This window comes from Acromyrmex echinatior, chromosome 5, assembly GCF_024713525.1.
Source record: "Acromyrmex echinatior isolate Ae372 chromosome 5, ASM2471352v2, whole genome shotgun sequence".
NCBI lineage: Eukaryota > Metazoa > Arthropoda > Insecta > Hymenoptera > Formicidae > Acromyrmex > Acromyrmex echinatior.
Genome location: NC_141856.1, coordinates 7,742,627 through 7,770,314, shown reverse-complemented (window position 1 = coordinate 7,770,314; position 27,688 = coordinate 7,742,627). Strand labels below are relative to the sequence as shown.

General features: G+C 38.5%; 2 protein-coding genes across 14 annotated transcripts in view; one reads left to right on the top strand and one right to left on the bottom strand.

Annotated features, from left to right (window-relative positions):
• hiw (MYC binding protein highwire) overlaps positions 1–27,688 on the bottom strand; it is a 188,417-nt gene that overhangs the window by 15,594 nt on the left and 145,135 nt on the right. The window lies entirely within an intron of this gene.
• On the top strand, positions 1,073–23,456 carry LOC105149210 (uncharacterized). Its single transcript, XM_011061477.2, has 4 exons — positions 1,073–4,345; positions 19,727–20,146; positions 20,490–20,782; positions 21,026–23,456. Exons 1-4 carry the CDS (start codon positions 4,136–4,138, stop codon positions 22,812–22,814), a joined length of 2,712 nt encoding a protein of 903 aa, XP_011059779.1. The 5' UTR covers positions 1,073–4,135; the 3' UTR covers positions 22,815–23,456.

Genomic DNA, 27,688 nt, shown 5'->3' with positions numbered 1-27,688 from the left:
GCGATGATACGTGATCGGAAACGATGATTCGCGCTTGCTTTTTACTATACGCGGTGCAAAATTATCTTCCCTCGCTCTCTATAAGAAATCAATAATCGTAGAGATTATCCGCGCTTGTTGAATCACAGAAAAATCGCGAATCCCCACACAAAAATTCTTGCGATATTCATATCTCGTGGATAACTGTTCTTCCTCGATTTCACTTGCGGAACTTGTACGTAAGGATAAAGTTTCGATATTTTCAAGAAGCTTCATGAAAGTTCACGTATCAAATTCGAAAGTTTTCTTAGTAACTTCGAAATCCCTTAGATAGTAAGTTTGATAACATTCCTGAGATAAAAATTCCATTTTGTTTAATACTATATAATGCATGCGTCGTAGATACTGAAAGGATGTGTACATTAAAATGGAATGTTAATTTATTTGAACAAAATTGTTAAAAAGGTAAACAAGATAGTAAGTTTGATAACCTGCCCATTATTGAAACATAAAATCAATTATTGTATTAGGTGTTGGAATTAATTCGTAGCGTTTTACAAGTGATGGGAAGTACTTTCATTAATGTATTTTTTAATGCTCATGTGAAATAAATAACATTCTTTCATTAAAAACGCTACGAATTAATTCCAACACCTAATATATTAAAATAAAAATAAAAAAGATGAGCGAATAAATTAAAATGTTTTACATACGATAATAAAATTTAATGTTTCATGCATTATGCAAAATCAAGCGAAACTATTGTAGTTTCAATTTTACAAAAGTCTTCTTCAGTCGTAAAGATATTACAAAATTAATACATGTATAATTGTCGATTAAAAAGTATATTTACGTTCAGAATATGAAGTCAATATGTATTATAAAAATTTCTCATCTTGTTAAAACTTTAAACAATTTTATTCAAATAAATTAAAACGAAAATTGAAAGAATAGTAACTGCCCTTAAAATTATTTATGAGCCAAATGGAAAGACGTAGGTGAAATATTTTTCGTAATTTTATTTTTGAAAATCGGAGTATGACACTTATGATAAAGTGGATTCACTTGTAAGTAATGATCGCAGAATTCCATGAAGAATTGCCGAATACGCAGAGTACGTAGAATGAGCAAAGCGATTTGTCTGTTTAAACGCGTTCGACTAAAATACAATACTTAAGTTTGAACATTCTTTTTCAACATATGTTTATAGGAAACTTTTTGTTCAGAATTAAATTTCCTATAAAATCTTAAAATCTGGCTGGAATATTCAGGCTCATTGTAAAAATGAATCTTGATATGTTTGTTTGAAATTTTTTGTTTGATTAGGCTCTAAAGTATTTATATTTGTCACTTTCCAGAAGGCCTTACACTTTGTTTGATAGTTGATTACATATTTTTCCGTAATAACGGTTTAATGTGTTCATCATAAGATTGGGTCAGATAAAATTTGAAGATCGATTCTCGCAGTCTCGATCTTTGAAAAATTCGAAAAGAAAGAGGAAGGCTGCATTCAGCGAAAAAAGCAGCTTTGCAACTATTGTAAAATTCTTGAATATGATTGGTTTATACATTTAGATTCAGTAAGGAATTAAGAGCAAGACCAATCACATTAAAGAATAGCTGCATTCAGCAAAGAAAACTCCTCGTTTGTCCCACAAACGAAGCTAAAAACTCGGATTTCAGAACATCGAAATCATATACGATGGAACAGTCCTAAATCAGTAATAACAGATCATCGATCGCAATTAGGTCATAATTTTGATTGGAATAATATTCAAATCTTGGATGAAGAACCGATTTATAATAAACGCCTTGTCTCAGAGATGCTTAATATTAAAAAACAGAGTAACAGTTTTAACCTACACACAGAAGGTCTTCATAAATCATACATTCCGATAATAAACAATGTTTGATTTTGCATTGCCAAGATTTATCATAGTACAGTTGAATCAGTCGAGAACGTTAGACGCTTTTCTTTACTCTTTATTTTATACATTGAACGTTATACACTTATAATTGTGATATTAATTTTTTACCTCTTTTGACGTCAAAATTTAACGATTTTTTTAAATATTAACATGGATTTTCTCAATTATCGGACTCTGAGATGAGTTTTTACCAGAGAGACGTATTATGCTTGTTCCAAAAAAAACTTTTTTTAGTTTTGATGACTTATAACGTTTTTATATTTCTTTATGATTTCTCTAGAACAAGAGAAATTTAATCAGTCAACCAATCGCTTGACGAGCAATTTTTCGTTTTCTCTGTTTTAACACTCATCTAATTATGTAACGAAACAGTCGCTTTCTTAATTTTTGAATTTTTTTACTGCGTCAGAAAAAATTTTTTGTACATCTGAAGAGGGCCTAAATATAAGATGGAAACATGTAATTGTATTTTGTGGTGTTTTTAACTTTTTTATTTTCTACAGTTCTTGTTTATTATATCTATCTTTAATTATACTTATGTTAAACGAACAATGGAGATTTTTTAAGTTTTTCTGATTCTTATTATTGACTTTTAAGTCTTTTATATCTCGTTATTGTATATTGAACATTAAGAGTCTTGTTATCTCAAATTTTTTTATTCTATTCTTTTTAATATCATTGGTTTTTGCCTTTAGTCTTCATAAGCTCTAAATGTAGGAAGAATCATATTAAAGAATCACTAAACGCTAACTGATGATTAGTTTTCTCTTCTGAAGTCAATTTTACAACAATTTTGCAAAGCTGCTTTTTCTGCTAAACGCAGCCAATGATCGACTCGCTAACATTGTATTTCAAACAATTTAAACTCGCAAGAATATCCTTACGTACTCTTTAAAACTTTTAAAGTGAATTGTCACTCCGAAGAGTGAAATCGCACTCTTAAAGATTGAAAATTAAGCCACTCTTTTTCAAGATGAATTCAATTTTCACTCTTTTGAATGAGATTCCACTCCTCTAAAGAATTTAGAGAGCACCGTAATCTTTCTGAATAAATCAATTCAGCATAAATCAAAGAAAAGAAACATTTCATCGCTTTTCTTTTAAATTTAACCTAAACGTAATTATATTTTTTTCATCAATAAATAGTGAATTTGGATTAATAATGTTAATAATTCTTAAATTACTAAAACTCTTAACATTTTTAACCTTAAATTTATTCTTTTGTCTTTAAATAGTTAATATCTAAAAGATTTTGAATATAGTTTCGAATATGGAAAATAATAACAAACTTCAATAAATATTTGCAACAATCAGATTTAGATAGGACATTATCATCACATTCGTGACGATCTATTATGAAAACGATGGAACTCCATTGACCAAGGTTACCCTGAACATGGTTTACGCAATTAGCATCCGTGATAAACGTGGGTCATTGACGTAGCCCGAGGATCGGAAGTTGGTCAAGGTCGTCTTTGCAGGTGCGCTCGATGGTGTCGATGGTGTCGATGGTGTCGGTTAACGCGTCCGAAAATTGATGACCGTGCTCTCGCAAAATTCGATGTTGGCTTTTCTGATGAATGTAACGGATCCAATCTGGAAGAAGGCACCGTCCTGTCTTCTCAAGCTTGATGACGAGTCGTGCCCTGGCGTTTATCTTTCCGAAGGCCGAAGAGGGAGAACGCGCGGTGAGAGATGGAGAGAGCGAGTGGCAAAGCGAGTTGAGCTTCATGGATCTATGGTGGGGAGCAGACACCGATCGTGTATGCCACCGACCACAACAGTTTAAAAGCAACCTCCGTCATGATCGCGTCAGCTGGATTCTAAGTTGCCCTACCACTTCCTCTTTTTTTCCTCATTTTCTTCGACAACGAACCGACCGCGCGCGTATCGAGAGATAGGCCGTTCGAGCGACAATTGCCTGTCAGTTCCTTCCACGCAGCGTGGAATGTTGATCGTTACAGATCGATAAAGGAAAGAGATGAACCTCCCTTTCCGTCCGGACGCGAAATCGATCGGTAGAGGAAATTCCAAGCGGATTAAGAATACAAGTGGGTGATACTTGCAAGCACAGTGTCTTCAAAATCAATGAATCGATAAGTTCATTCGAATCGCTTCGCGCGAATGTGCTATTCTGCAACGCGAGTGGTCGAATCGTTATGAAAGAAGCGAGGAATCGCTGCTGATCAGCTGGTGATGATCTAACCACTCGATCAGGGATCGTTGCAATGAGTGCCAAGCGAAGAGTGTTCAGCGCCTTGGATGGGCTTATTAAATGTGATCGTGCGATCGTATGCTCAGTGTTCCTATGGTATCTCACGTTCCTAATGTGCATCGTCGAGGCCAGCAATCCGGGGATATGCGTCATGAACGGCTGTAACTGCACCGTCAAGGCGCATCGCTGGGTTACCATCAAATGCGTCTTCTCCAAGGAACAGGCAAGAACACGTTCTAACTTAATGTTCTAACTTGTTGCCGCTGCCAGGGCGGTAATTTTGCGTTGGTAAACTCTAAAAATATCGAAGCGACGGGAAGGCATCACTCAAACCGAGATTATAATACTATCCTCTTTTTTATTACATTTCCTTGAATAAAAACAATTTACGAGCTTAACGATAACATGTAATGCCTGTAAAATATAAATCCTATCTCATTTGTGATCACTGTCCTATCTAAAAGATTTCTATCTAAAAGATAATATAAATAAATTTCTAAAGATTAAAGTTCATAAACATGATACAGTCGAGCAACTCCAAAGAATAAAAATATCGATTTTTTTTGTTTTGTCGAGTTAGAAAAATAATATTTTTTGCTACTTTTTTGAATGAGACATCGATTGATCGTCATCGGAGCAAAAGTAAGCGACAAACGTGTATCTTTAAAGTTATCAAAACGGGACTGCTTTTCGCGCTCTGCAAGTATAATAATGTGATTTTCCGCGATATTTACGGTTTACGCGAAGTTGTTTATTTTGGCACGTCGTATTCGCTGCTCTGATAGAGGGAATTGTTAATGCACAATAGTGAAAGTTTGCCGCAGTCTTGGAAGACTTGGATTCGCCTTCCACGCGAGATTAGCATATAAATCATTGGCCCGTGAAGACGGTGGGAATCGCATGCACGCACGCGCACATTCGATACGTGCGAGTGCACGCAAATGCGTGCATTTCGCCGAAATAAGCTCATAAGCGGTCTAACGTTCGAAATAACTGCGAACTAATATTTAAGCCTTTTTCCATATAATATCTGCAGTTGCTGAATAAAATCGCACTTGTTCGTAATAAGAGAAAAAAAAAAACACACGTACACATTAACATGTTTTTATTATTTCTGGAGATACGAGAGCTCACGTCTTTCTCTATAGGTATTTCCATCAACAAATCTTATGCCCTTTTGCATTCCAATATTAATGGTGTCCTGTTTATAATCGAAATGAAACAATTTTGGAGAGATACAATAGAAGATACGTAGGAGAATGAAAGAACGTAAGACGCGTCTTCGGGTCTTAAATCCGTCCCTGCGAAACAGGCTGTAACTTGTACTTGCCATGTTTCTGCAGGCAACGTACAGCAGCCGTAGCTCCACTTGCCGTTGTCAGCTGCACTCAGCTGGATACCATCCGTACAACCCATGCAACGGCGAATTACGCTACGCGCTTCGTAATTCACGCCAAGTTTTCGACAAGAGAGACTTGAGTAGAAAACGTGATAAAACTATCGTACCGAACTGTCAGTAGCGATAACTTGCTCGAGTGCAGCATCGTAAGGAGAGAAATGTAGAGTAGCATCTCGTTGATTTGAGACAGAGATCTGAGTTGATACGTGCGAAACTGAATATCGCAAGAATTTCAATGATATATGTTGAACATTACGACGCGTAATTCGATTTAGTTTCGAGTATAAATCTTACGATGCGTTATAACGTAAATCTTTAAACAAGATGGTACATCATATGAGTTTTTGACGTAGAAAATTGCTTTTATCACAAAAGATTAATGATAACATTGTTCGCAGAAATACGTTCGATATATAATATTAAAAATTGCAAGCTTTTCCCTTTCGTATTTTAAAGATATGTAAAAAATATTCGATTCGTTTTGAGAATAATAAGTTAAAACTGATATTAAAAAAAATGAAATTAAAAATAATTACATTTTGGCTTATGTAAGAATTACATACCTATATTAATTTACTACTGCACGTAACATGAGAGCACGTAATAAATAGAGCTGATAATCCCGAATTTTTCCTCGAAAGGGAAGATTAAATTTCTTGTACGCTTCTTGACCGCAAACTGGAGTAGGCCTATTCCCTATCTACGCTACGATCAACCGCTCACATAGAAACACAACGGAAACCAGTTTTAAGGGGCATTCACAGCACTGCCTTCTCTCTTGCAATAATCCGACGCACTGTCTAAAGGTCTTATTAAATCGTTTCGTTTCATTGCTTTGTCGCCATTCACTATTACGATCTTCGGACTGCTCCGTTTTAAACATGCTCCGAATAATCGGCGAAGAAACAGATGTAATACAACATTTTTTTCTCATGGAATTTCTTCATTAAATAATAAATTAAATGTAACTAATGAGAGCTACAAGCAAATTAATATATATATATATATTTAAAATATTTATTAAATATTATTCAAAGATGTAACAATAAAAATATCTGATTACTGTAAATCGTTTCTAGTCAAATCGTCATTTGTATTGAAAAAAATCTAACAATTATGTATAAATATATTCGGTCGCATGTAAAAATCTAATTAAAATCAATATTTTTTATTAAAATAAAGATAATAATTCGCTCGTGTTATGCTAAGCAAAAATAATATAAAAATTCAGTCTCGAAATGTATGTGAATTTTTGAATAAATGCATAGTTTATCAATTTAATCTTATATTCTTTGTTAGCTGGATATTGATACAATATTTTTTTTTTATTTAATATTTTAATTTAGATATTTAAATTCGTCAGTCGTGCCAATTTATGTAAATAAAATATAACTGACACGATTCTTTTGTGAATTTTAATGTAATTTTTAAATCATTGAGAGTGAATTTTATCTGTCCGATAAACGCCTGCCATATTAAGCGTAGGCGTGACGCACAGAGTAACATGCACCCGGTATCCTCAGCAATTGACACACAGCAAAGTGACTGGTGTCGATGAATCAAGTCGATAATACGTCTCCATCCCATCCCTAAGAATAAAATAATAAACGTGATGCCCGAGAGGCATTGGTTTTTTTTAGAGGACCCTCCAAAAACACATTTAGCTTTCAAGGATGATATAATCGGGTAGCGAGAGCATTGACCAAACGAGTCGTGACAAGTCATTTTGCTTGCTCGACGGTGTCTACAGAAACAACAATTGGCAGCGTTAGGTCACTATTATACTACCGGACGGCAAATACTTGGTAATCAAATCAGATTCAGCCACGGCGTCACTTATCATTCCAACGCCATTAATTCCATTTATCAGCTTCGCCGCGTGGTAACAGGCTGGCAACTCCTTGCCGGCTCGTGCAAGTTCACTCGAAACAAGGACAATTTAATTCGATCGCCGGAAATGGCAAATCAAGCGGCGATCGAATATTGAAATCGTGGCGATTTCAGAAGAGTGCAGAAATGTGTAATTTCTCGCGTATCTCCCTCGCGAGGGAAATAATGCGACGTTTTCTCTGACGGTCATTTATCCCGTCAATAAAAAGTAATTGAGTTAAGCAAGGATGAGTTCATACACGGTCCTATTCGCCGCTATCTTAGACCACAATCACATTTACTTAAAAAAAGAAAAAAAATACGACGTTATATTCATCATGCGTCATATAAATATTTATCTTTGCTTATCTGACGTTCGTTATCTCTCATACTTTTATTCGTTTATCTCTCATACTTTTATTGTAACTTAAAATAGGTCAGAAGTAATAAATTTATCTGCCATGTTTCGAAAAGTCTAGAAACTCAATTGAAATATTAAAGAATTAAAGCAATGTATTTAGCAATGTATCGACATGTTACATCGCGTCGTTAAATCCAATTACAACTTACAGAAGCAATTCCTCGCAATGACCCTCGCGCTACTTAGATACGTGGAAAGATTTCCGACAATAGCCAACTTGCTTGGCACTTTGCACGAGTAGATCGACCCGATAAGTCTCTCGCATTCGTCCTCACGCATTCGGTTGAACCTAGGCGATTTCCGGCGCATGCAATTTCCGGACGGAGGGTCCATTACGACCAAAGTAGAGGTACGATGCATTGTCCAAGCCAGCTGCTTCACGAATATTTTTTGTTCCGTCCGTTCGAAAACTTGGAATCTATTTCACCATCGTCGCTTAAGTTTAAGTAATGTAATTACCTTTTCACTTCGTTCCAATTTCAATTTTAGAGTCGAATATTTTAAAGAAAACTTTCTTTTTGCTACCTTTCTCTTAGTTTAAAAAACAGTATCAATTGATACGTTAAGCAATGGTAATAAAGGAATGTAGGATTTCTCTATATTTAAAGGACCCATGAATTGGATCAGAGAACGATCGATTGTGAATTCAGTGCTGATAACGCCGCTAATTTCAAAGACTTCATCTTCAGGTGCATCGTCTCTGTGCAAACGCCAAGATTTAATTCGAACGGTCCACGGCACCGTTATCCGGTGGTCGTCGACCCGAAATTACACGTGGAAACAACAATTAACGTTGGCGCACCACGTGCTGGCCACTGCGCCGAAACAATTTCGGCGTGGCAGCAGCAGTTTAGACGTGCGATTTAACGCTCACGGACCCGTTAATAAGCGGCGGCTTTTCCCGACTAACTCGATTACAAGCCGATCGCGCGATTATGGTTGGGGGAGGCGGGCTGAATCTGTTAATGTAAATCGGCGAAAACAATGCGCCGCCGATTAAACCGCGGTTGCATGCATCTACGCTGCTGGCCCTTTCTGTAACGGTCTAGCAACGCCGCTCCTCTTTCTCTCTTTCTCTCTTTCTCTCTTTCTCTCTAATTCCCCTGTGAACTCTCTCCGTCTCTACCTCCCTCTCTTCCTCTCGCCATCATAATCATCTCGAATGGAGCAAATAAACCTAACAATCGGAACTGGAAAATAACATGTCGCGTGAAATCGTACGAGAACGATAGCGGCACTTAGGACGGAAACGATGCCACCAGATACGCACGAGCATCTATACGTCCGCACGCACGTTCGACGACCCCGCTATAGAAATACAATGCATACTTGTGCTACGCGCAAATTATTTGTTTATGTCTTGTAATTATCCATTCGATCTATTTTCGTATCCGCTTTTGTTCCACTTTTGCGCTTTTATAACTGTAACTCTTTACTCTTTCTTTCTGGTAGGCTTTCTTATTAGAGCAGCAGATTTTGCTGGTTTCTCACCATATTTTGTCCCCGTATACTTAACTTTTCTCGCTTAAGCTACTCTGTAATCGTTGTTTTTATTTTGTAATTGATGCGCGAATAAATTAAATTTAAAATAATTTTTAAAAAATTAAAAATAATATTATTAAAAGAAATATTATTGTTGAGGAATTCAGAGAAACACAGCTGTCCTGATTCACAAAGTCGAAATCAAGTTAATATTGATTGATTTTTCGAATTTGTAACGCTGTATCGATAAAATGTCGATCTTCTTTCTTTCTATCAATAGAACGTCTAGTAGATATCAAATCAAACAGTCCTAAAAATCAATGGATTTCAAATCGACTTGTGAACCCGAGAGGAGATCTCCAGAAATAAGGGTGTGAGGGGTAATGTATCGAATTTTATGACATCCATGGAGGACAATGATGTCCGCCTCGTCCTCGAGGACGGTCGCACCTCCGCGGTCTCTTTCATACGCCTCGCTTCTACTTCAGCTGCCGGTGGATTAATAAATTGACGACTCACGTGGTTGCTTAGGGTCCAGAGGACGGCGCGAGGGTACAGCGGGTAAGGGGAATTTCAGAGCGGTGGGAATTTCGTGCGGACAAAACCGCGCCGCGATAGAACGCCGGGCCGATCCTCGCCTCGGCTCAATTTATTCACAATAGGCCCTTTCAACGAATTACACTCTAGTTCACGACGTATCTCTCCGGTCGGGGCGTCAACGCGAGAGAGCGTAAATGATGCGGGTTTGGTTTGCATCAGCGGGAAGCGAGAAGTGTTCGGGATTATCTTACATAAATCGACGTCTACAACTTTCCGACCCTTGTACGTGAGCGAATAGAAAATGTTAGCGAGCGACACGTGGGTGTGTATATTAGAATTTATATTGTACGGAGTTGCAAAGAGTACGAAAGTAGCGGTCGACTGTGAAATATATATGACCAGGATGCATAAGTAAGTACGATAATTACGATAATCTACGAGCAACAGTTGATACATTTGCATCTAAAGATGTCGGTGCGTATAATTATTCGTATCATGTTAACGCAAAAGATTAATGTAAAGCACTTAGTTACATAGCGGCAGTTTCTGAAGTAGAACATAAAAAATGTACATTCGTGTATGAAAATGGTACGATGATTATCGTAAGTTTACTATTAACTATTTAATATCAATTTCAAATTATTTCAACATATCTCGTCTTTCGTTTACAGTAATTTAATCTCTCTGTATCGACCGTCTATTGATTAACCAATCAATTGTGGTCAATAGCGACCTAATTGAGGGGAACATTTCCACATGGAAATTCGACGATCTGTAAGTCATCATCGTTTCCTGTTGCAATTTCGACCTACCTTCGAGCGCCCCAGCGCAATATTTCACAATTAAAATCGGCGAGCATGCAGCCGCGAGCGTCGATTCGAAAACAATTTCCCAGCTTCGTACTAGCCGCGCCTAGTGAAGAGATGCGAGAGCAAGAGATCTTTTATCGTACTCGTGAATCTCGGAGTCGCGCTCTCTCGTCGACATCCTATCGGTCCCCCGATAACTTCGATAACCCAATAAATGGCTCGATGGAAAGGGAAGATCCGGCACGATCTCGATCGCGGAGCGCGCCATTATCATTCGCGGCTCTCTCCCTCTCCCCCTTTCCTCTCTCCCCCCCCCCCCCTTCGCGACTCGTGCAACCCTACGATAAATTATTTTAGGATGGCTCGCTGCAAACACAATACATGCACGCGCAGCCGAGAGTCGATTGCGGTTTGCCGGCTTTGTCTGGAGAATTTGCTCCGGGGGCGTAGATATAGCTCGACATCCTGCTTCGTTCATTCGCAACGATAACTCTCGTTCTCCAACCAACACCCCCTCCCCCTCTCCTCCCCGCGAGCCCTCACGAATTATCGCGATTTGCCACACGTGCGAAGTGCCTCGCCTATCTGCACAAATACATCCTTGTGTACATGTTACGCGCGAATATATACGGCGGGGACCGACAATCGCGTAAATATGCGCATGCATGGCTGCGTTCGCTCGACCTGGATCATTTGCTGCGTGTCTTCCGCGTCGCGTTGGAAACTGCAGCAGCGTAATCCGGACATTCCAATGAGTGTGCGCGCAAGGGTGAACGGGTTAACGTTAGAAATGCCCTGTCGATCTCGTTGCATGTTTAAATATAGAGTGTCATTGTTCTAATAGAAGATTTTACACTTGAAAGAACGTACAGTATCAAATTAAATCTGTTCGCTTAATCAGCATGTAACGCCAGACAAGCCGTCGAATAAAAAAAAAAAATAATAGTGTGTTAGAGACTTCTTCTCTTCTCTGTTGATAAAGAAGATAAAATCTCTCAATAAAAATATCTAAAATAATAGTAATTTATTATAATGAATTCTCTATAATTTTGTACATTGAGAAAAAATATAGTCAATTTTAATAAATATTTAGTTGAATACTGCCAACTAAATATTTATTAAATATAAAGATAAATGTTAATTTAAAATGTTGATTTAACAATCATTCTTTTTTATACTGAATAAGTATTTATTTACTGTAAGTAAACGTTTAGTTGGCTGTATTGAACTAAATATTTATTAAAATTGATTAAATATTTTCTCAGTGTAAGATATATAATTTTTAAGATATTATTACCGTTCCTAATAATTATTCTCTAAAATTTTTTAGGGGTAAATTGTCACTCTGAAGAATGAATTTTTACTCTTACAGACTGAAAATTGAGTCACTCTTTTTCAAGCCTGGCGCAAATTTTCACTCTTTAAAATAAGATTCCACTTAAAAGAATTTAAAGAGTAATCGAACTTTTATCTCTTTATTAATCTATAGTACCTCTCATCTTATCTATGACTGCACCTTAATCTCCTTTAGCATAATTATATATTTATTAATTTAATTGAAGTAAGAAGGAACTCGTCCTCCAGCGATCGCGCAAAGCAATCGTACAGAGACGCAATCGATAAAATGAATCCTCTGGATTCAATGTAGCGAATGGAGATGCAGGAGGTATAGATCGCGGGAGATTAAAGCGATAGAAATGAAACGGGAGCGAATGCACGTCGCACTTAGCAGATCGCAGGCCATCCAGTACCCGGTGTGCTGCGGCAATTAACCGAATTATCCCTTGACGCGACCCGGCCGAGGCCCCCGGCGGAATAATGCCGCTCGCTCGCTCGCTCACATGTCGGCAAAGGCAAGCATATCCTACCGTGGCCACATATGCGAGGGCGAGTAGTAATTTCATCCCGTGCGAAGCGCACGGCGAGAGAAGGCAAGTGTCAGTGGGTGCATTCGCCATTCCGCGAATTAACTTCCGGCATTCCCCGCGGCGATCCCCGTAATGTTACGCTTCGAGCTTCGCGAATTTCGCAAGAAGTATCACGGTGGAGAACTTTGCGTCTGGTACTTTATTTCGCACGTTAACCCCGTGTGGGCGTTTGCTTTATGGCATGGCCAAAGCTACCGAATATTAGTAATGTTCGATAAGGTTGTCGAGAAAGATAGAAATTAATGATTGAGGGGAGATCGTGGATACGATTAGATACATTTCATCTGTGCCAAATTGTTTTATTGTTCCTTCGATCAGCAATAAATTCTGATCTCTTTGTCAGTTCGTAATATAATTTTTTAATAATTTAAAATAAATTCAATAGGAATAATGATACTGAATAACATAAATTTGTCAAAAATCTGGAACAATTTTATTGCCAAATGTAATATTTAAATCTGATAATAATGCACTAACGAGTCACGAGGTAATTAATCGGAATTGTTTAACAGTCGCCATTAGAGGATACGAGAGAAATGCATAATTATAATTTCGTTATGTCAGAGAGTAGTATTAAATATTCAGCCTCATTGCGCAAAATTATCCGCAGTATATCAATGAACGTATCGGATAACATAAAATATTTTATTTCTAAATTAAATTTTTATTTTCAACTCTGAACTTTTTAAATTATCAATTTTATACTCTATACTTTAAAGTTAATTTCACAATTTAAAAGCAAATATTGTTGTTCTCCATTGTCCGTCGCCATTAAGTTAAGTAACCATTCTCTGTTTTTTCCATTGAGGAAGACATTACGACCAGTTAATTTCGACGAAGAGAATAGACGACGGCCTAAGAGATTTCTCTCCGTGCCAAAGTTTAGAATAACTCGATTGTGTCCTCCTTTCGTTCACCTCGAACTAGAACTAGACCCAGTGAATTGAGTTATTTTTATATGCCGGAGACACACTCGGGTTGTTTCCCAACTGCGTCAATTAGCCATGGCACAACTTCAACGGTAACGAAAACAGAAACTTAGGGCCTTCCATATAGACCTCCGCTCCTTTGCCGCACCTTCCACTTATCCGGTTCATTCATCTCCCGACGATCATCTCTTGACACCTCGATAAACGGATTTAGACGTCACGGATGACGAGAATTGTCGTGGCGACGAACGCGGAGGGAACGTCATCTGCGTTTCGATTAGCACTTCTATTAGAAGTTAATACGTCGCTCGATGATATACGGCCGTCAAATATCCTCGTTGATTCCAATTCAAATGGCGGATCTTTGATATACGTGACCTGGCTGCCGTGAATTCAACACGCGAAATCGACATGCGCGACACGTACTTCCAAGCTGCTTAATTATTTATCCATTCGACGCGATGCGCTTCTCATCGCATAATTTGGAGGTTGGTTGTACTTGATAATAGTGGAGAAATGTCGAAGACTGCGCAAAGAAAAATTCAATAGAAAGGCGCTAACTTATTTTCACACATAATTCATCTTGCGTAACTTCTTATACTTCGTCTTTTATTTTTATTCATCCTTCATCCATGTCAGTCATAATGCACTGGCTTAATTACAACTTTCTTTCTACCTTTTTCTTTAATTTTCGATGCAAAATCAAATCAAACATTATAATAATGTTTCATCTTAAATATCTAAATAAATTGGAAAGATTAACAATATTTTTATTTTTATTTTTAATGAGAAAACAAAATTGAATGTAAGAAGGAAATTTGAAGAATCTAACGAATTTAAATCATTTAAATGATTCAGATTAATCCTTGTGTGTTTTTCTCTGTCGAGATGAATTTAATATAAAGAATTTCGCAATATATTTGTATTTTTATTTTCAATATGAAAACAACTTTGATGTAATTTATAAGTATTACGAAATTTGAAGAATCTAACGAGTTCAAGTAATTTAAACAATTTAGATTGTATATTTCTCTCTGTTGAGATGAATTCAATATAGAGCTTTGTGGCAATCCTCCACATAGTTTCTCAAACACTCAAAATAGACGAAACGTAAGATTATAAACAGCATTAAAAATTTGACAGGCAAATTTTTGAAATTTATTAATTTATTTCGTCGTTATGTCATGTATTTCAAATATATTATCTATATTATTGAAATATCATACTTCCAAAAAAGATCCGTTACAAATATATATATATATATATATATATATATATATATATATATATATATATATAGGATATATCTATAGTATATGGACAAACATTGTCGATCAATAGTGATCACAGATTTGAGTCGTGTATACTTTTTTAGATATAACTTGTTGATAGATTTGATTTCGTACAATAATCGCCCACCCAACAATTTACACGGATATGTGTAGTTTTATATATTGTAATAATGTATGTAATTATAATTAAAATAAAACGATAAGACATTTCACCATATCTGGAGTCTTTGTGGAAAATTTTTTAAAAATACAAATTAATTTTTGAAATTAAATTACATTAACGAAATGAGAAATATATTTCAAAATAAGCTGAAATTAGTTAAGAGTTGACATGCGGAAACTCATGCAGCGTTCCAGCATCATTTCCTCTCGCGTTCACGCTGGAAAGACTATAACATGCGTGCGAAAATATTTTAATGTCGGTATAAACCTCTATACAAGTTTTATTAGACCATTATAATAAGTAGAGTTTTCGTAGTCGTTTTCATCCGTCATGTACGTGGCGTTCGGCCAAAACTATCGAGTTTTCTCGATACCGCAGAACGAAGTCGGTTACCACAGAACCACAGTCCGACGGCATTCGCGCAATCCAGCTAAAGTGGTCTGTTCCCTTTATTTCCGCTCCGATGCATTCCGAGCGAGCGCCGGTCGCGTTGTATAAGTTGAAATAATGTTTCCTCGCGTGCGCCACGACGACGATGTGACCCTTGCGATTCATCGATATTCTAGACAGTCAGCTTTCTTGAGATTCCCTTCGCTAACGGTATATGTACTGCAACCTCCGTCTTGCAATCCATGTTACAATCTTCCAGAAAGCAACGCTCCTTCGATATTACGAGTCTGTTTCTGCCACAATGTTGCCACATACAATTGGATAGCTGATCAAATAGCGCGATATTAATTAACGTGTTCTCTCTCTCTCTCTCACACACACAAAATATTAAAAAAAATCTTCGAAATTTGAATTGATTCATCTGCAGAAAATTGCAGGCCAAGATCAAATAAAAGTTTCTAACCGGTTGATTCTTATATTCAAATTGATTTACATATGAAACAGACATTATTGAAATGACAATGCACTTATTGTTAGCGTTAAATGTATCGTGAAAATGCCGGAATTCAAGGAAATCTCGTGGATTTCCTCTCACGAAAGTTTTACTTCGAACATATGAAACCGGACTAAACCGAAACGATAACGGAAACGATTCGATACGGTCCGTTGCAGAACGAAGCAAAACGAGGCGAGGCGATATTAAAAAAATTTCTCGTCTAAAGTTTCAGGGCGGGTTCAAACAAATTGAGTAACCATTCTCGAATAACTCCATCTGGTAGAAAATTTTTCGGAAGCTCGAACGTTCCTATATGGATTTCTTTGTTCGTGTTCAGCTAAAAGCCATCGTGAACGTTTTCTCAAGAATAATTTCAAGCAAATAATAAAAAATTGTGCAGCCCTTAATAAACTGAAATCCGACAAACGTTTCGACGTGTTAATTGGCACGAATTGATCCTATATGTTTTCCACATTCAAGCAGCGACTCTTGTTAGCATGTCAATTATATCGTAACGTGGGACGAACGTACACGGGCGAGTATGGAAATGAAACTGCCACCTAGAACATATCGTGAACGATAGAAAATTCTATGATGGCTGCGGGCCAGCTTGCGCGATCCCTCGTTCCCGGTATCGCAAAATTAAATCGCACCGACATTTTAATGTCGTTCGTAACTCGCGCGGGACCTCGAGAGAGAGAGATGTGCTCTTTGTGCCCGAAGCCCGCGATGCAGAAATAACCGACGTTATCCGTGCGTCCCGCGCGACCCTTGAGTCACACCGACCATATGAAATGGCATGACTTTCCAGGAGCAGTCTTAGTCATTCATCGAGGAGGAAGAAAGACGGAGAGAGAGAGAGAGAGAGAGAGAGACGCATTTTCCGACTTATGTATGTCACACAACGTTCGCGCCTTCCTCCGCCGCACCTGCACCGACCGCGTTCCACTCCATTCTAAAGAACCGTTGACTGCAACAGCTGTTTCACAGCACGACACCATCCAAAGTAACCAATGATACACAATGAAAACAAAATTCAATGTGAACGCGCGTAAGCATATCACACGGTGCGCTTTTATACACTTGAAGTTGTAGTTTTTTCCCCGCGTGCTTCTATTTCGTTAATTAATTCTATTCCGTGTGGAAATTTCACGCTAGGTTGCAAGAAAATAGCGCACATTTTTAATTAGGAACGAACTACCGTCACGCCGGCGCCACTACATTACATTTACTTCACTCCGCGGTATTATCAACTGGAGTGGCGTGTATGCGGGGTTTAATGCGTAGGAAATTCGCGACGCATTGCAGCTGTTAGCAATAAAATTTCATAAATAAAATTGAAAAGAAAGCGAAAGCATACATCATAAAAATATTCGATCAGGATCGAATATATTATAAGCGAACAAATTGATAATACACATCTCATGCAATAATCTGATTTGGATTGAATCTACGCTTAGTGGATAGGAACGTGTTTCTGGGCTTTATGTAGATATGCATTAGCGGACGCTGTCATGAAACTGAATCCAATATTATCGGAGATCGTACCTGTTCTGTGATAATCTGAGTCATAATGAAGCTGCAGTCACCACCGTAAGCCAACGAAATTGTCTGCCCTCGTGTGCTCGTAATCGCGATACATTTCATCTCACTCCCCACTCGACATTTACATTAATCCGACGGATATACCTACAACGATATCCGATGAGAAGCGTATTTTTTTTTTCTCTCTTTTCCGGTAGGAAGCATTCAAGGGTGACTCGTCGGTTGAAATCGAACCGCGAATTATGGAGGATCTACCGCGATGAGACGACAAAACATGAAAGAATAAACCGGAGCCTCGTGTTACCTAGCAAGTAACTGAGAGACGGGATGCGAAAGTCGAACCGTACGCATTACTCGACACGACGAATGCGAACAGTGGCATGACTCATCTGTGTTCTAATGAACTCTTGAAACGATTTTCCGGTGCTTTGAAGGAACCAGCATTATACGCGGTCTACGTCTGTTTCGAGTTTTTTTTCCGCATGAACCCAAGTCAAATATGAAAATAAACCAGGATGTGCGGCAAAATAATTTTCTATGGAAAGTAAACATCGCGCGTGATCATCGTCGAATCTGGAAGAGATCCAAACGGGAAGAGAGTAAAATTTCGTTTCGCTAACTTACGGAAATTTTATTGTATTTTATTGTATGTCCGCGGGCGGAGGTGAAACATTGTTTAGAACGAGAGAAGAAATATTTCAAACGAATGACGCCTATGATATATCTTGTATGATTTTATTGACTGTGGTAATATTTTTCAATGAAGAGATAACTTTTTAGAATGCTGTATATTTTATGTCGAAGTCTTTGACGTATGATGTAAAAAAAAAAAGCAAACAAACGATAATCATAAATGAAGAAATGTAAATGAAGAAAAATCAATTATCCCATGTTTGTGCATAGCGACACGTAGCGACAAAATAATTCAATCGTTGAATGTTTGCACCTTAACATCCGCTGCGTCGCATTTTTCTTATTCTATATTTTTCTTATTCTATCCCACGGAAGACATAATGAATCAAGTCGTCGTGTAGTTTAAGATTACTTAACATGTTGCTTAACACGTCGTATTTCCCGAGTCAAACAGACAAACCCCTATATAAACAGTGTTGTGATATCTCAATGACAAAAATATCTTCAGACAATAGATTTATTTTTTTTTTATCGGATGGGTCAAAGGTGCTGGGAGGAGCCGAACGGATGCACTCACATGCATCATGGTAAACAAAGCTCCGGTCTGAAAATAGAAATAGAATAAATAATTTCTAATAAGCGCGAGAAAAGATATCCTTCCGAAGTGAACGAAAAATCGGAATGGCGCTGATGTTTATTTACAGTATTTATTTACGGATCGTCGAAAATTCATATCTCACGAGGATCGGATTTTCCGAAGTCAGATTTTACGAATGGCTGCGAGATTCGGATTATCATTCGCGGACTGGTTGTTGAATATTTCTGTGTCCTGTATTTTTCAACGATTTTCAACGACGCACGGTTGTTTTGCAGCCGCAATATTGAGGATATACAGGGTATCTCTTTTTAGAAAGCTTATCACAATCTAGAGATACTTTCAAATATGACGTTGAGAGATGTTAACTGAAAGAGATGTTAAAAGGTCCAAGTAACATACGATCATGCTAGCTCAGGAAATATCTCGACAAACTGACGCCGAGATAAACTTCTATAAATAACTGCCAAGAAGATGTAGAAATCAGTGAAAATATTAATACCTCAACTCAAATAAAACTCTATTATTTAATGAGAATAAATTAACGCTTTATGATATTACTTATCTAATCATTCCTTAAAAACTAAACTTATCTAATCATTCCTTAAATAAATAAAATTTCTCTTTTTTATAACTCACGATTATACTTAGTAAAATAAATAAAATTATTATCTCACAGAATGCTATCTATATGCTACGTAAATTTCTTCACAGCTAAATGATTTGAAGATATTATAAATTTTTTTAATGAGAAGACTATCTTCTTTGTTCTACAATTTAAAATATAAGATTATAGTTTTTGATAACGTAATAATTCTGAACAAGACCGTTGTAAATCATGCAAAGTCTTAAATAAAGAAACGAATACACGTTTATTACGCTTCCAGAAAACGATCTTAGTCAATTGCCTTGTTATGATACGCATTACGCAACCAAGATGTAAATCTGGATGGAGAAGGCGAATGACGAGGCACACGGCCTTGGCACAATGTCGATGCAAACGCCGTGTAGCGTTGCAATCTTCTTTAATTGCTCGTTAACGTGTAAATCGTTCACAAACAATAAGAGACTTTATAATATCATGTTCTATCTTTCATTTTGTTTTTATTTTAGAACGTGGAGCTGCACGAAGGAATCATTCCGCCGGAGGCAACGGAACTCGAGGTCTCTCACTGCCGAGAACTGAGAATACAAACGGGTACGTTTGGCGGGGGCGCACCCCTAAAACGTGTACACGTTTCGGGGATCAACAGCCTAGTCGCCAAGAGGCAGGCCTTACAAAATCTCAGCGCACCCAATACGCATTTCGAAGTGTCGGAGTGCAATAGCGTGTTCCTGGAGAGCCATGCTTTCCGGAATACGCGCAGCACGCTGAGCGTCTCGATATCACGATGCAAACACGTGGAGATAAAACCAAATACCTTCTCGTGGCTGCTGTGGCTCAAGGTGAGGGAGGTGTCGTCCTTGGAGCTCTCCAGCAATGCCTTTAAATTCGAGGCGCCTCAATCTGGTCGACATGGACCAGCGACCAAGGTCGGATATCTCTCAAATTTACAAATTGTTAATGCTCACGTATCTATTTTATTTTAAAAATTACAATAATGTTATTGATATTGATGCGTTTATATGATATTCGCATCCCCGGTATATTACGCTATTCATTTCTGATATCAAATAACACGTCAATATGAACAAGTTATATGATATTATTTGTAATGTTCCGTTTTGAATGTCACTTTAAATGAAGAGCGATTCGTACTAATTTCCACTGATATGAATTGTTGTTTAATTAGATCTAAAAATTCGCAGATAATTCTTAAAGCGGCCATTTCTCGAAAATATAATTACAGTTTCGTATAAATTTGCTTTGATACAGATTATGTTCCAAAATGTGATGATAAAGGAGTTACCAACGTCGGTTTTTCCTTCGGCTATCGCGGAAATTCGCATGGACGACATTTCGATGAGGACCATACGCAAGGATGCCTTTTGTGCCATGACTATCTTCAACGTGATTATTAGCAACACGTCTATCCAAGAGATTCAGTCCGGTGCTTTTAGCGACAGAGCGCTTATCCAAAGTCTCGAATTTGTCGATGTACAACTTCAGAATATCAACACGGCAGCCTTCAGAGCCGGACATGATAATCTCACAATTCAACATTCCAGGTTGTCAACGTTAAATTTATCGATTCTTATTACGAGCAGGAGAAATTCATACAAAATAAAATGGAAACTTGTAAACATTTTTTTTTCTTCTGAAAAGCAGAATCAATTTAATTGTTTTTGAATTAATTTTTAGATTTTTTTGAATCAATTTTTATTCCTTAATTACATTACTTTAATTTTTTAATATTTTTTTATTGATACGCGCTTTAATCTTTTTTCTCTTGTATTTCTTTCTCCGTTTAGATTGTCCGAGGTAGACACTGGTGCCATTAATACATCGGCAGCAACTGTCACCTTTAACAACAACGAATTCGTACATTTAAAACAGGGCTCGATCGTACTACATCAATGGAATCACATAGCAATCGATCGTAATGTCTTTGTCAACTTAGAGAACGACGCAATTAAAGCGGAAGTCAGTGCCACTTCGGCGTCCAATCTCGAATTTTCCTTCACGAACAATGAAATACAGAGGGCATGGCCGGGATCCCTCAAATTTGCAATGTTGTTGCAGAAAGTGAACTCTGCGCGCGTTGGTAACAATTACTTCACTCAAGAAGAATGCAGGTGCAATCTTGAAAATTGGATGAGCGAAATAACAGGCGGTAACAATTTATGGATGATGAACTCCAGCTACTGTAAACTCGATGACTTCTTGCAAAAATGCTTCAATTCGCCCAAGGGCTTCATGGTTATGCAAAACTTCACGCAACTTATATGTACGGAACGGAAAAAACACGTCGATTGCGAGAAACCGTCGCCGAAACCAGAGCCGAGCGTTAGTCCACCCAGCGTGGGTCCTCACATCTATCCAAGGCAGAAGGGATTCTTCGACATGGAGATGAGCGAGTTGGAACAGCTGGAACGCGAGAAGAGGATCATCGTCATTGTTTGCATCGTGGCGGTCTTTGTCGTCGTTGTGGTGATCTTAGCCTCAGGAATTCTCTATATGCGTCGTCGCGGCGTGTGTCCCAAACTAATATCTGGCTCGCTGATAAATCTATCGAACTGGCTCTCGTCTAGCAACGGCATGACCGCCGCGACGTCCGCTAGATCAATATCGAGACTAAGCGTTCACGAATATGCCGGTCTCCAAGCGGAGACCAGAATTCTTGAAATGGACACTCCAGCAGAAGGTACGGAGGACGACGATGGGGAAGGTGACGTTTATCCATACACGGAGAACAAAGCTACGCAAACATTGCCGGAGGAGTTGACAGAGGAGTACCTGAGGGATCTTCAAGAACGACTGAACGATCCTGACAATCACAGTCAGGCGAGAGACATGATCGAGCATCTATACGATCTTATCAAAGTCGAAGAGAGTTGCAACAATAACAACGATCGGCAACCGACAGACGATCGAGAAGAGAACGCATACGACGTGATCCAACCGAGGCTCAGAAGACTCCGCGGAGCACCGAGACCGTCCGTAAATATTGGCACCAAAGCACCATCTTTGGATAAACTGCATCCGACCGAGATACGTACCAGACCGCCCATTACCGAATACGCGCAACCGCGTGATCAGCGTACCACCGATCAAAACCATCTATACGCCGAATTGCCGGGCGACGAGACGATGCCCAGTACAAGTCGACTGTCGCAACCAATCCTGGAGAACCTGATCGGTAGAGCGCCACAGCCGTTACCGCCGGACGTGGTGAACGATCATCTTGTCGGCAACAATCGTCTTCCACGGAACCTCGGTTACGATACTGACGATCGCAGACTACCGCAAAGCTCAAAGCTGGATTCAAACTGCAGGAATCAACCCACTAGGCCGATGAGCTTCCTCAAGGCTCTCGGCGACAGTATCTTAGGTCCTTCGAATAAAACGAATATTAAGAGGCCGAATTCGTTGCTGTGCGAATACGCCGAACCGTCTGACGTAACTGCCCATCTCTATTCAGAGCTGCCAGAAACCCAGCAAACTTCCGTATCTACTAGCAAAATGGCGAACAGGCCACTGCCCACCAAACCCGAAGAGGACAGACACGATTCCGTCGCCACAAACGCGGCCAAGGCGTAGTGGCGCTCATTATCTGTGATATAAGTATTACGTGTTGTCGAGAACGAAGATTAAAGTGTCCTTTCTTTTTGCCGACTGTATGAGGAAAGTGTTCGCGCACATGCGTGTGTTTACCAGAGCGATTGCGTAAGAGAGTTTCCGCCAGGCGAAGACGCGGGTCGCCTGGAGTCTCTCGGCTGAGAGATTGTGTGTCTGCATCACAATACGCGTTAGAAATTAGTGCAATTCGTGCATACAAGGCTTGGACTTGTCAGTCTCGAGAACGAGAAGTGTTTTTAATTTTAAACCGTGAGTGTATGAATAAACCTTTGTTAGAGCAATCACGCACAGCGTTCCGTACCATTTGAATGGTGTTCTCGTGAAAGAAGTTGAATCTGTGTCCGTTGACTAAAGCAATGTTTATATGAAAGTATCGCGGCGAAGTTGTGCCAAAATTAGTGCGTCGAATACGATTGTATGTATTCGCGTTCGTAACACGACAATGGTTTTCGATAAAAGCCTGCGCGATCAGCAAATCGTCGAAAAGTATCACCGCGTGAGAAAAATTGACGGATTTATTTATGTTTATCTGTGACAAATAAATGTAAAACATAAATTTATATATTTGCTTCAGGTATTATTAAATAAGTATTTTACATTTGACATCTGAGAAAACTTATCAGTATCAACATCAATCCCTGCTTTAAAATGTTTGTTATTTTTAACAGTTATTTTGAAATTGCATACAAGAAAAGTATATGCATTTAAAAATTGCTTTCATATTTTTCATAATAATTCATAATTTAATTTCTATTATAAATTATTAAGAAATTATTCGTTCGCGCGCGATACATTTTGATTTTTTTCAATGGTTTTTTTTTTCCTATACATGCATCGTACGTTCTCTGATTACATTTCCTGTGTCCATTATCGACTTGCATGATTCAGGAAATATGAAAGCTCGCACAGAGAAAACACGGAATATTTATCTTTGCTTTTATAATCGACCAGTCTGAATGGGTGATAAAATATTACGTAGATTCAACAATCAGATCTCCCTCCGGCTATTCTCCTCTTTCTCGGACAAGTATCTCTCTCGTTTAAGATAACGTGCATTGGTGTCCGAGGAAAGCGTATTCCAATTCACAAAGTACTTATTCGTAAGTTCAACAAGCGCATCGATTTCTCTTATCTAAATCTCTCATGTTCAAAGTGTCCTATACTGTCGGTGTCTTATCTCGAAGAATTTTACGATTCAAGTAGTTTTCTCTGGACGCAACCTCTCGCTTCTTTCTCGAGACCGCTTCCGAGTTCAGAGGGTCGTCAACGGCGTATTCGTCCCTTTTATCAAACGACCCGCAGTGGTGCTTCACTCGAAGGGAGAAGCACCCTGGGACTAATGCAGCCGCGAACCAACGCCGATTCGCCTCGGAACATCCGACGAGAGCCGAAAGATATTCTTAATCCCTCTCGGGGCGTGCAGTCAGTCGGTATATATCCACGGCGAGACCAAACTATTCCATGAAGAATGTAAGAGGAACAAATAGAGCCGGGACGGGCTGCGATGCAGCTGTTGACGTCTAAACGGCCGCCTCTACGGATGGTAAAACCCAGAGAAAACTTCGAAGCTACGAAGGCGAGTAACAAAGACATCCGAACGTGGTGGAAAAAGTGTCTGCGCGAAAAGATCGTGGACGGAATATGTCTGTCTACGGCAACAATTAATTTTCCTAATTTCGCGTTTCTCAATACTCGCATTCTCTCTCCGACGAATTACAACCTCGCAATATAAATTTATAAGGAGTATTCGCACTCTCCCCAGTAATTCGTAGTCGATTTTTCCCTCAGCGCGAATTTAATCTAAGACCTAATTATCGCGCTATTTAACGTTGAAAATTAAAGCGCCCCGGTAAATTAAATGTCAGGAGCGTAAATGAATAATAGGACTTAGTAGTTACTTTTCAATTTAGAGGTAAATGTTGATACGATTAAAATTCAATTTACTAAGACAACTACTGAGTAATTTCACGTTAAAAATTAAACAACTGGCTAGATAATGCAAATTAAATGATCAAAAATTATTTTAATTAACTGAAAAGCAATGTCTCATTTACATTCTTCTTACAAGGAACCTCATTAAAAAACTTTTATTTCACACAATACACATTTTTCTAAGAATATCTGTGAATCATATGCGATTTCGACATTTCCTAATTTTTGTTCAAATAAGAAACTGAGTTCTTCGTCAATATTTGTGTGGTGATACATACGTGCCTTTGGTTATCTCATATAGATAAAATAAGAAAATGTTTACTCATTGCCTCTTTCTCTCTTTCTTGTGTTAGAAAGATTCGTGAATCATTGCGTTACAATTAAAAATTTTAAAGACTACAGAAAACTTCCAACAAAGAAAATAATATTTAATGACACGCGAACACGCGATACGCGGATATTCACTGATAATTCAATGTCTTATCTATGCGAGGACAGAACAAAATTTTTTTATATCCCCATAATTTTTCTACCAAAGTCACGATTTTTCCAAGTTTTATCACGCGGTACTTTGTCGACAGGTTAAAGAGCGATACCAAGACGTGTGCTATACGAAAGCAGCAGCCCGCCCGCTATCGTACACCGATTCGCGGAATTGTTTATGGCTAGCCATTTTTCAGATAAGAGTGTCATTTTTCTCGAGACCGGCTGCTCGTCGTGGAAAGTCAAGAGAGATGGCCGAACGAGTTTTCAACTAGATGCAATTTGTTGCTTTCTCTTCCTTCTTCGATATCCGCTCCCGGCAGACGATATCCTGACTTGAATTTATAGATACTTACATATTATTTAATTTATGATCAGCTATGAATAGCTGAATCTATCCAAAAGCAAAATATAATAATGCCAATACATCTATATTTGAAATTATGCGGAATAATAGAATCTTTTAGAAAGAAAATATGCAATGTTGTAAAATACACTTCTGAATTTCGCTCAAAGCTTATTACAACAATTCTCTTTCTCTTAATGATTAGAGATGGTACAATTTAAAAAGTTACAGGAAAAATATTTGTCATCTTATAAAAACATGAACAAGTGAACAATAAAGTACATTCTCTTATATTATATCTAGCAAAACGAAAATGCAGTCGAAATTATAGCGTTTCCAATTTCCGAGTTTCTCGAAATTGAATCTTCGAATTTCTAACGATAGATTGTCCCGAAAGGCTGCGAAGCAGAATAGATATCCGTGACGGAAGTGGATGAGATCAGAGCGGCTGTGATCCAACGTGCTCTCTCGCACCGGAGAACATAATCCGCCAAGCCAGATCGGCCAAGCAGCAGGCAGCTCTATCAGGTTTCATCAGCGAGCCAATCATCTCATCACTCGGATGGCCGTGCTAGCATCCGATTCGCCGTGCTCTAACCCGTTTCTCTGGTCCCTGACCTAATCCCTTGTGTCAGGAGATACCAGGAAAATCGATCGAGGATCGCCTATGAACATCTCGCCAGCGGCTGGCACGACTGGGTTATCGAAGTACCGAAATCATGGGCCGATCTGGGGCTTACCCTAAGCCGAAGCTTAGATCGTGAATGGATTTTCCATCTCATGACTCTCTCTCTATTTCTCTCCCTCTCCCCCCCCCCCCTCTCTCTCTCACTGTATTCGCAATCGGAGAAAACAGCGTACGTATAACGTATCGAACTATTGTAATTATAGTGAAACTCTGCAACACACATTAGAAGGAATGATACCACTAACATATGCGACACGAAAAGCAATTCAAACTCGTATTTGTCAGTCACATTAAATCAGTTACTGACGTAATCGTTTGTCATGTTAAGTCACGGCTTAAAATTCGTTGACGATAACACAAATATTACGATACGTTCGTGATTGTTCATATGATTCAGTGAAGAGAGAAAAAATTTTCATCTCGATTAAAACGAAAAAATACGGGTTAAACGGTGAATACGGTATATGTATTAGCAAACAGTTTACACGTTGCATAAATGTGCAGCATGCAATTTATTTATTTACATATCATTCGATATGTTTGCAGGATACATTTTCGAATACTCAGGTGAAATAATATTATCCCTCTTTTTGATCGATCGAAACGAAACGTGTTTCATCCATGTTTCCATTTCCCAGTGACGATATACCGGGTGGCGTGTCCTTAATATACACCATCTGCGTCTTACGATCCGGTGTGTCACCTGTCGCAACGATATTGCATCCGGAGATCTAATGGACCTTTAAACCGAACGTCTCTCTATATAAGCTAACGCGTGTCATCGACCTCTCCTCGAGATATTCCACGAACAAGTTACTCGGAGAAAACGAGATACTTCTTAAGGAAGAGCAGAAAAGAACAGAAAAATCCCGAGAAGAGCTGGCAGTCGCAACTTTGAGAGAATTAATAGTAAATCTAAAAGACAACAGGAAAAAGATCTCTCTTCACGATTGTCTCTCTCGGTGTTACATCTTCGCACTTCGAGCTCGAAAAATACGAAAGAGAATAACGGTTTCCATTTGAGGTAATGCTATTTCTTTTTTAGAAAATTCGGGTCACGGGAGAACCATCTGTAGCGATCTTTGGTGAATGGAAGTTCGACGACGTACGAGGATTGCTTTCGCTTCTTTCGAATATTCATGGAACACCGGATAAATCCTTAAATATTTGAAGGATTTACTGGAAAACCATAGACGCGTACTTATTATTCTAAGATGCTTTTTCGAAGAGAACGTTACCGCGTGACCCCCAAGGCTTCTCGGGCCACGACGTATCATACAGGGTGTATCTGTGAAGTCGCGAAGCGACCGGCGTTTGCCGGTCACGTGTTGAATCTCGGGGGTTCCTCGCACACACACACACACACACACACGAGAAAAACGAAAA

What these genes read in the sequence shown, in the direction of transcription:
- LOC105149210 (XM_011061477.2), top strand. Translation starts at nt 4,136, where the DNA reads ATGAGTGCCAAGCGAAGAGTGTTCAGCGCCTTGGATGGGCTTATTAAA. An exon ending in GACATGGACCAGCGACCAAG is followed by an intron (nt 20,147 to 20,489) that starts GTCGGATATCTC and finishes GCTTTGATACAG; the next exon opens with ATTATGTTCCAAAATGTGAT. An exon ending in CTCACAATTCAACATTCCAG is followed by an intron (nt 20,783 to 21,025) that starts GTTGTCAACGTT and finishes TTCTCCGTTTAG; the next exon opens with ATTGTCCGAGGTAGACACTG.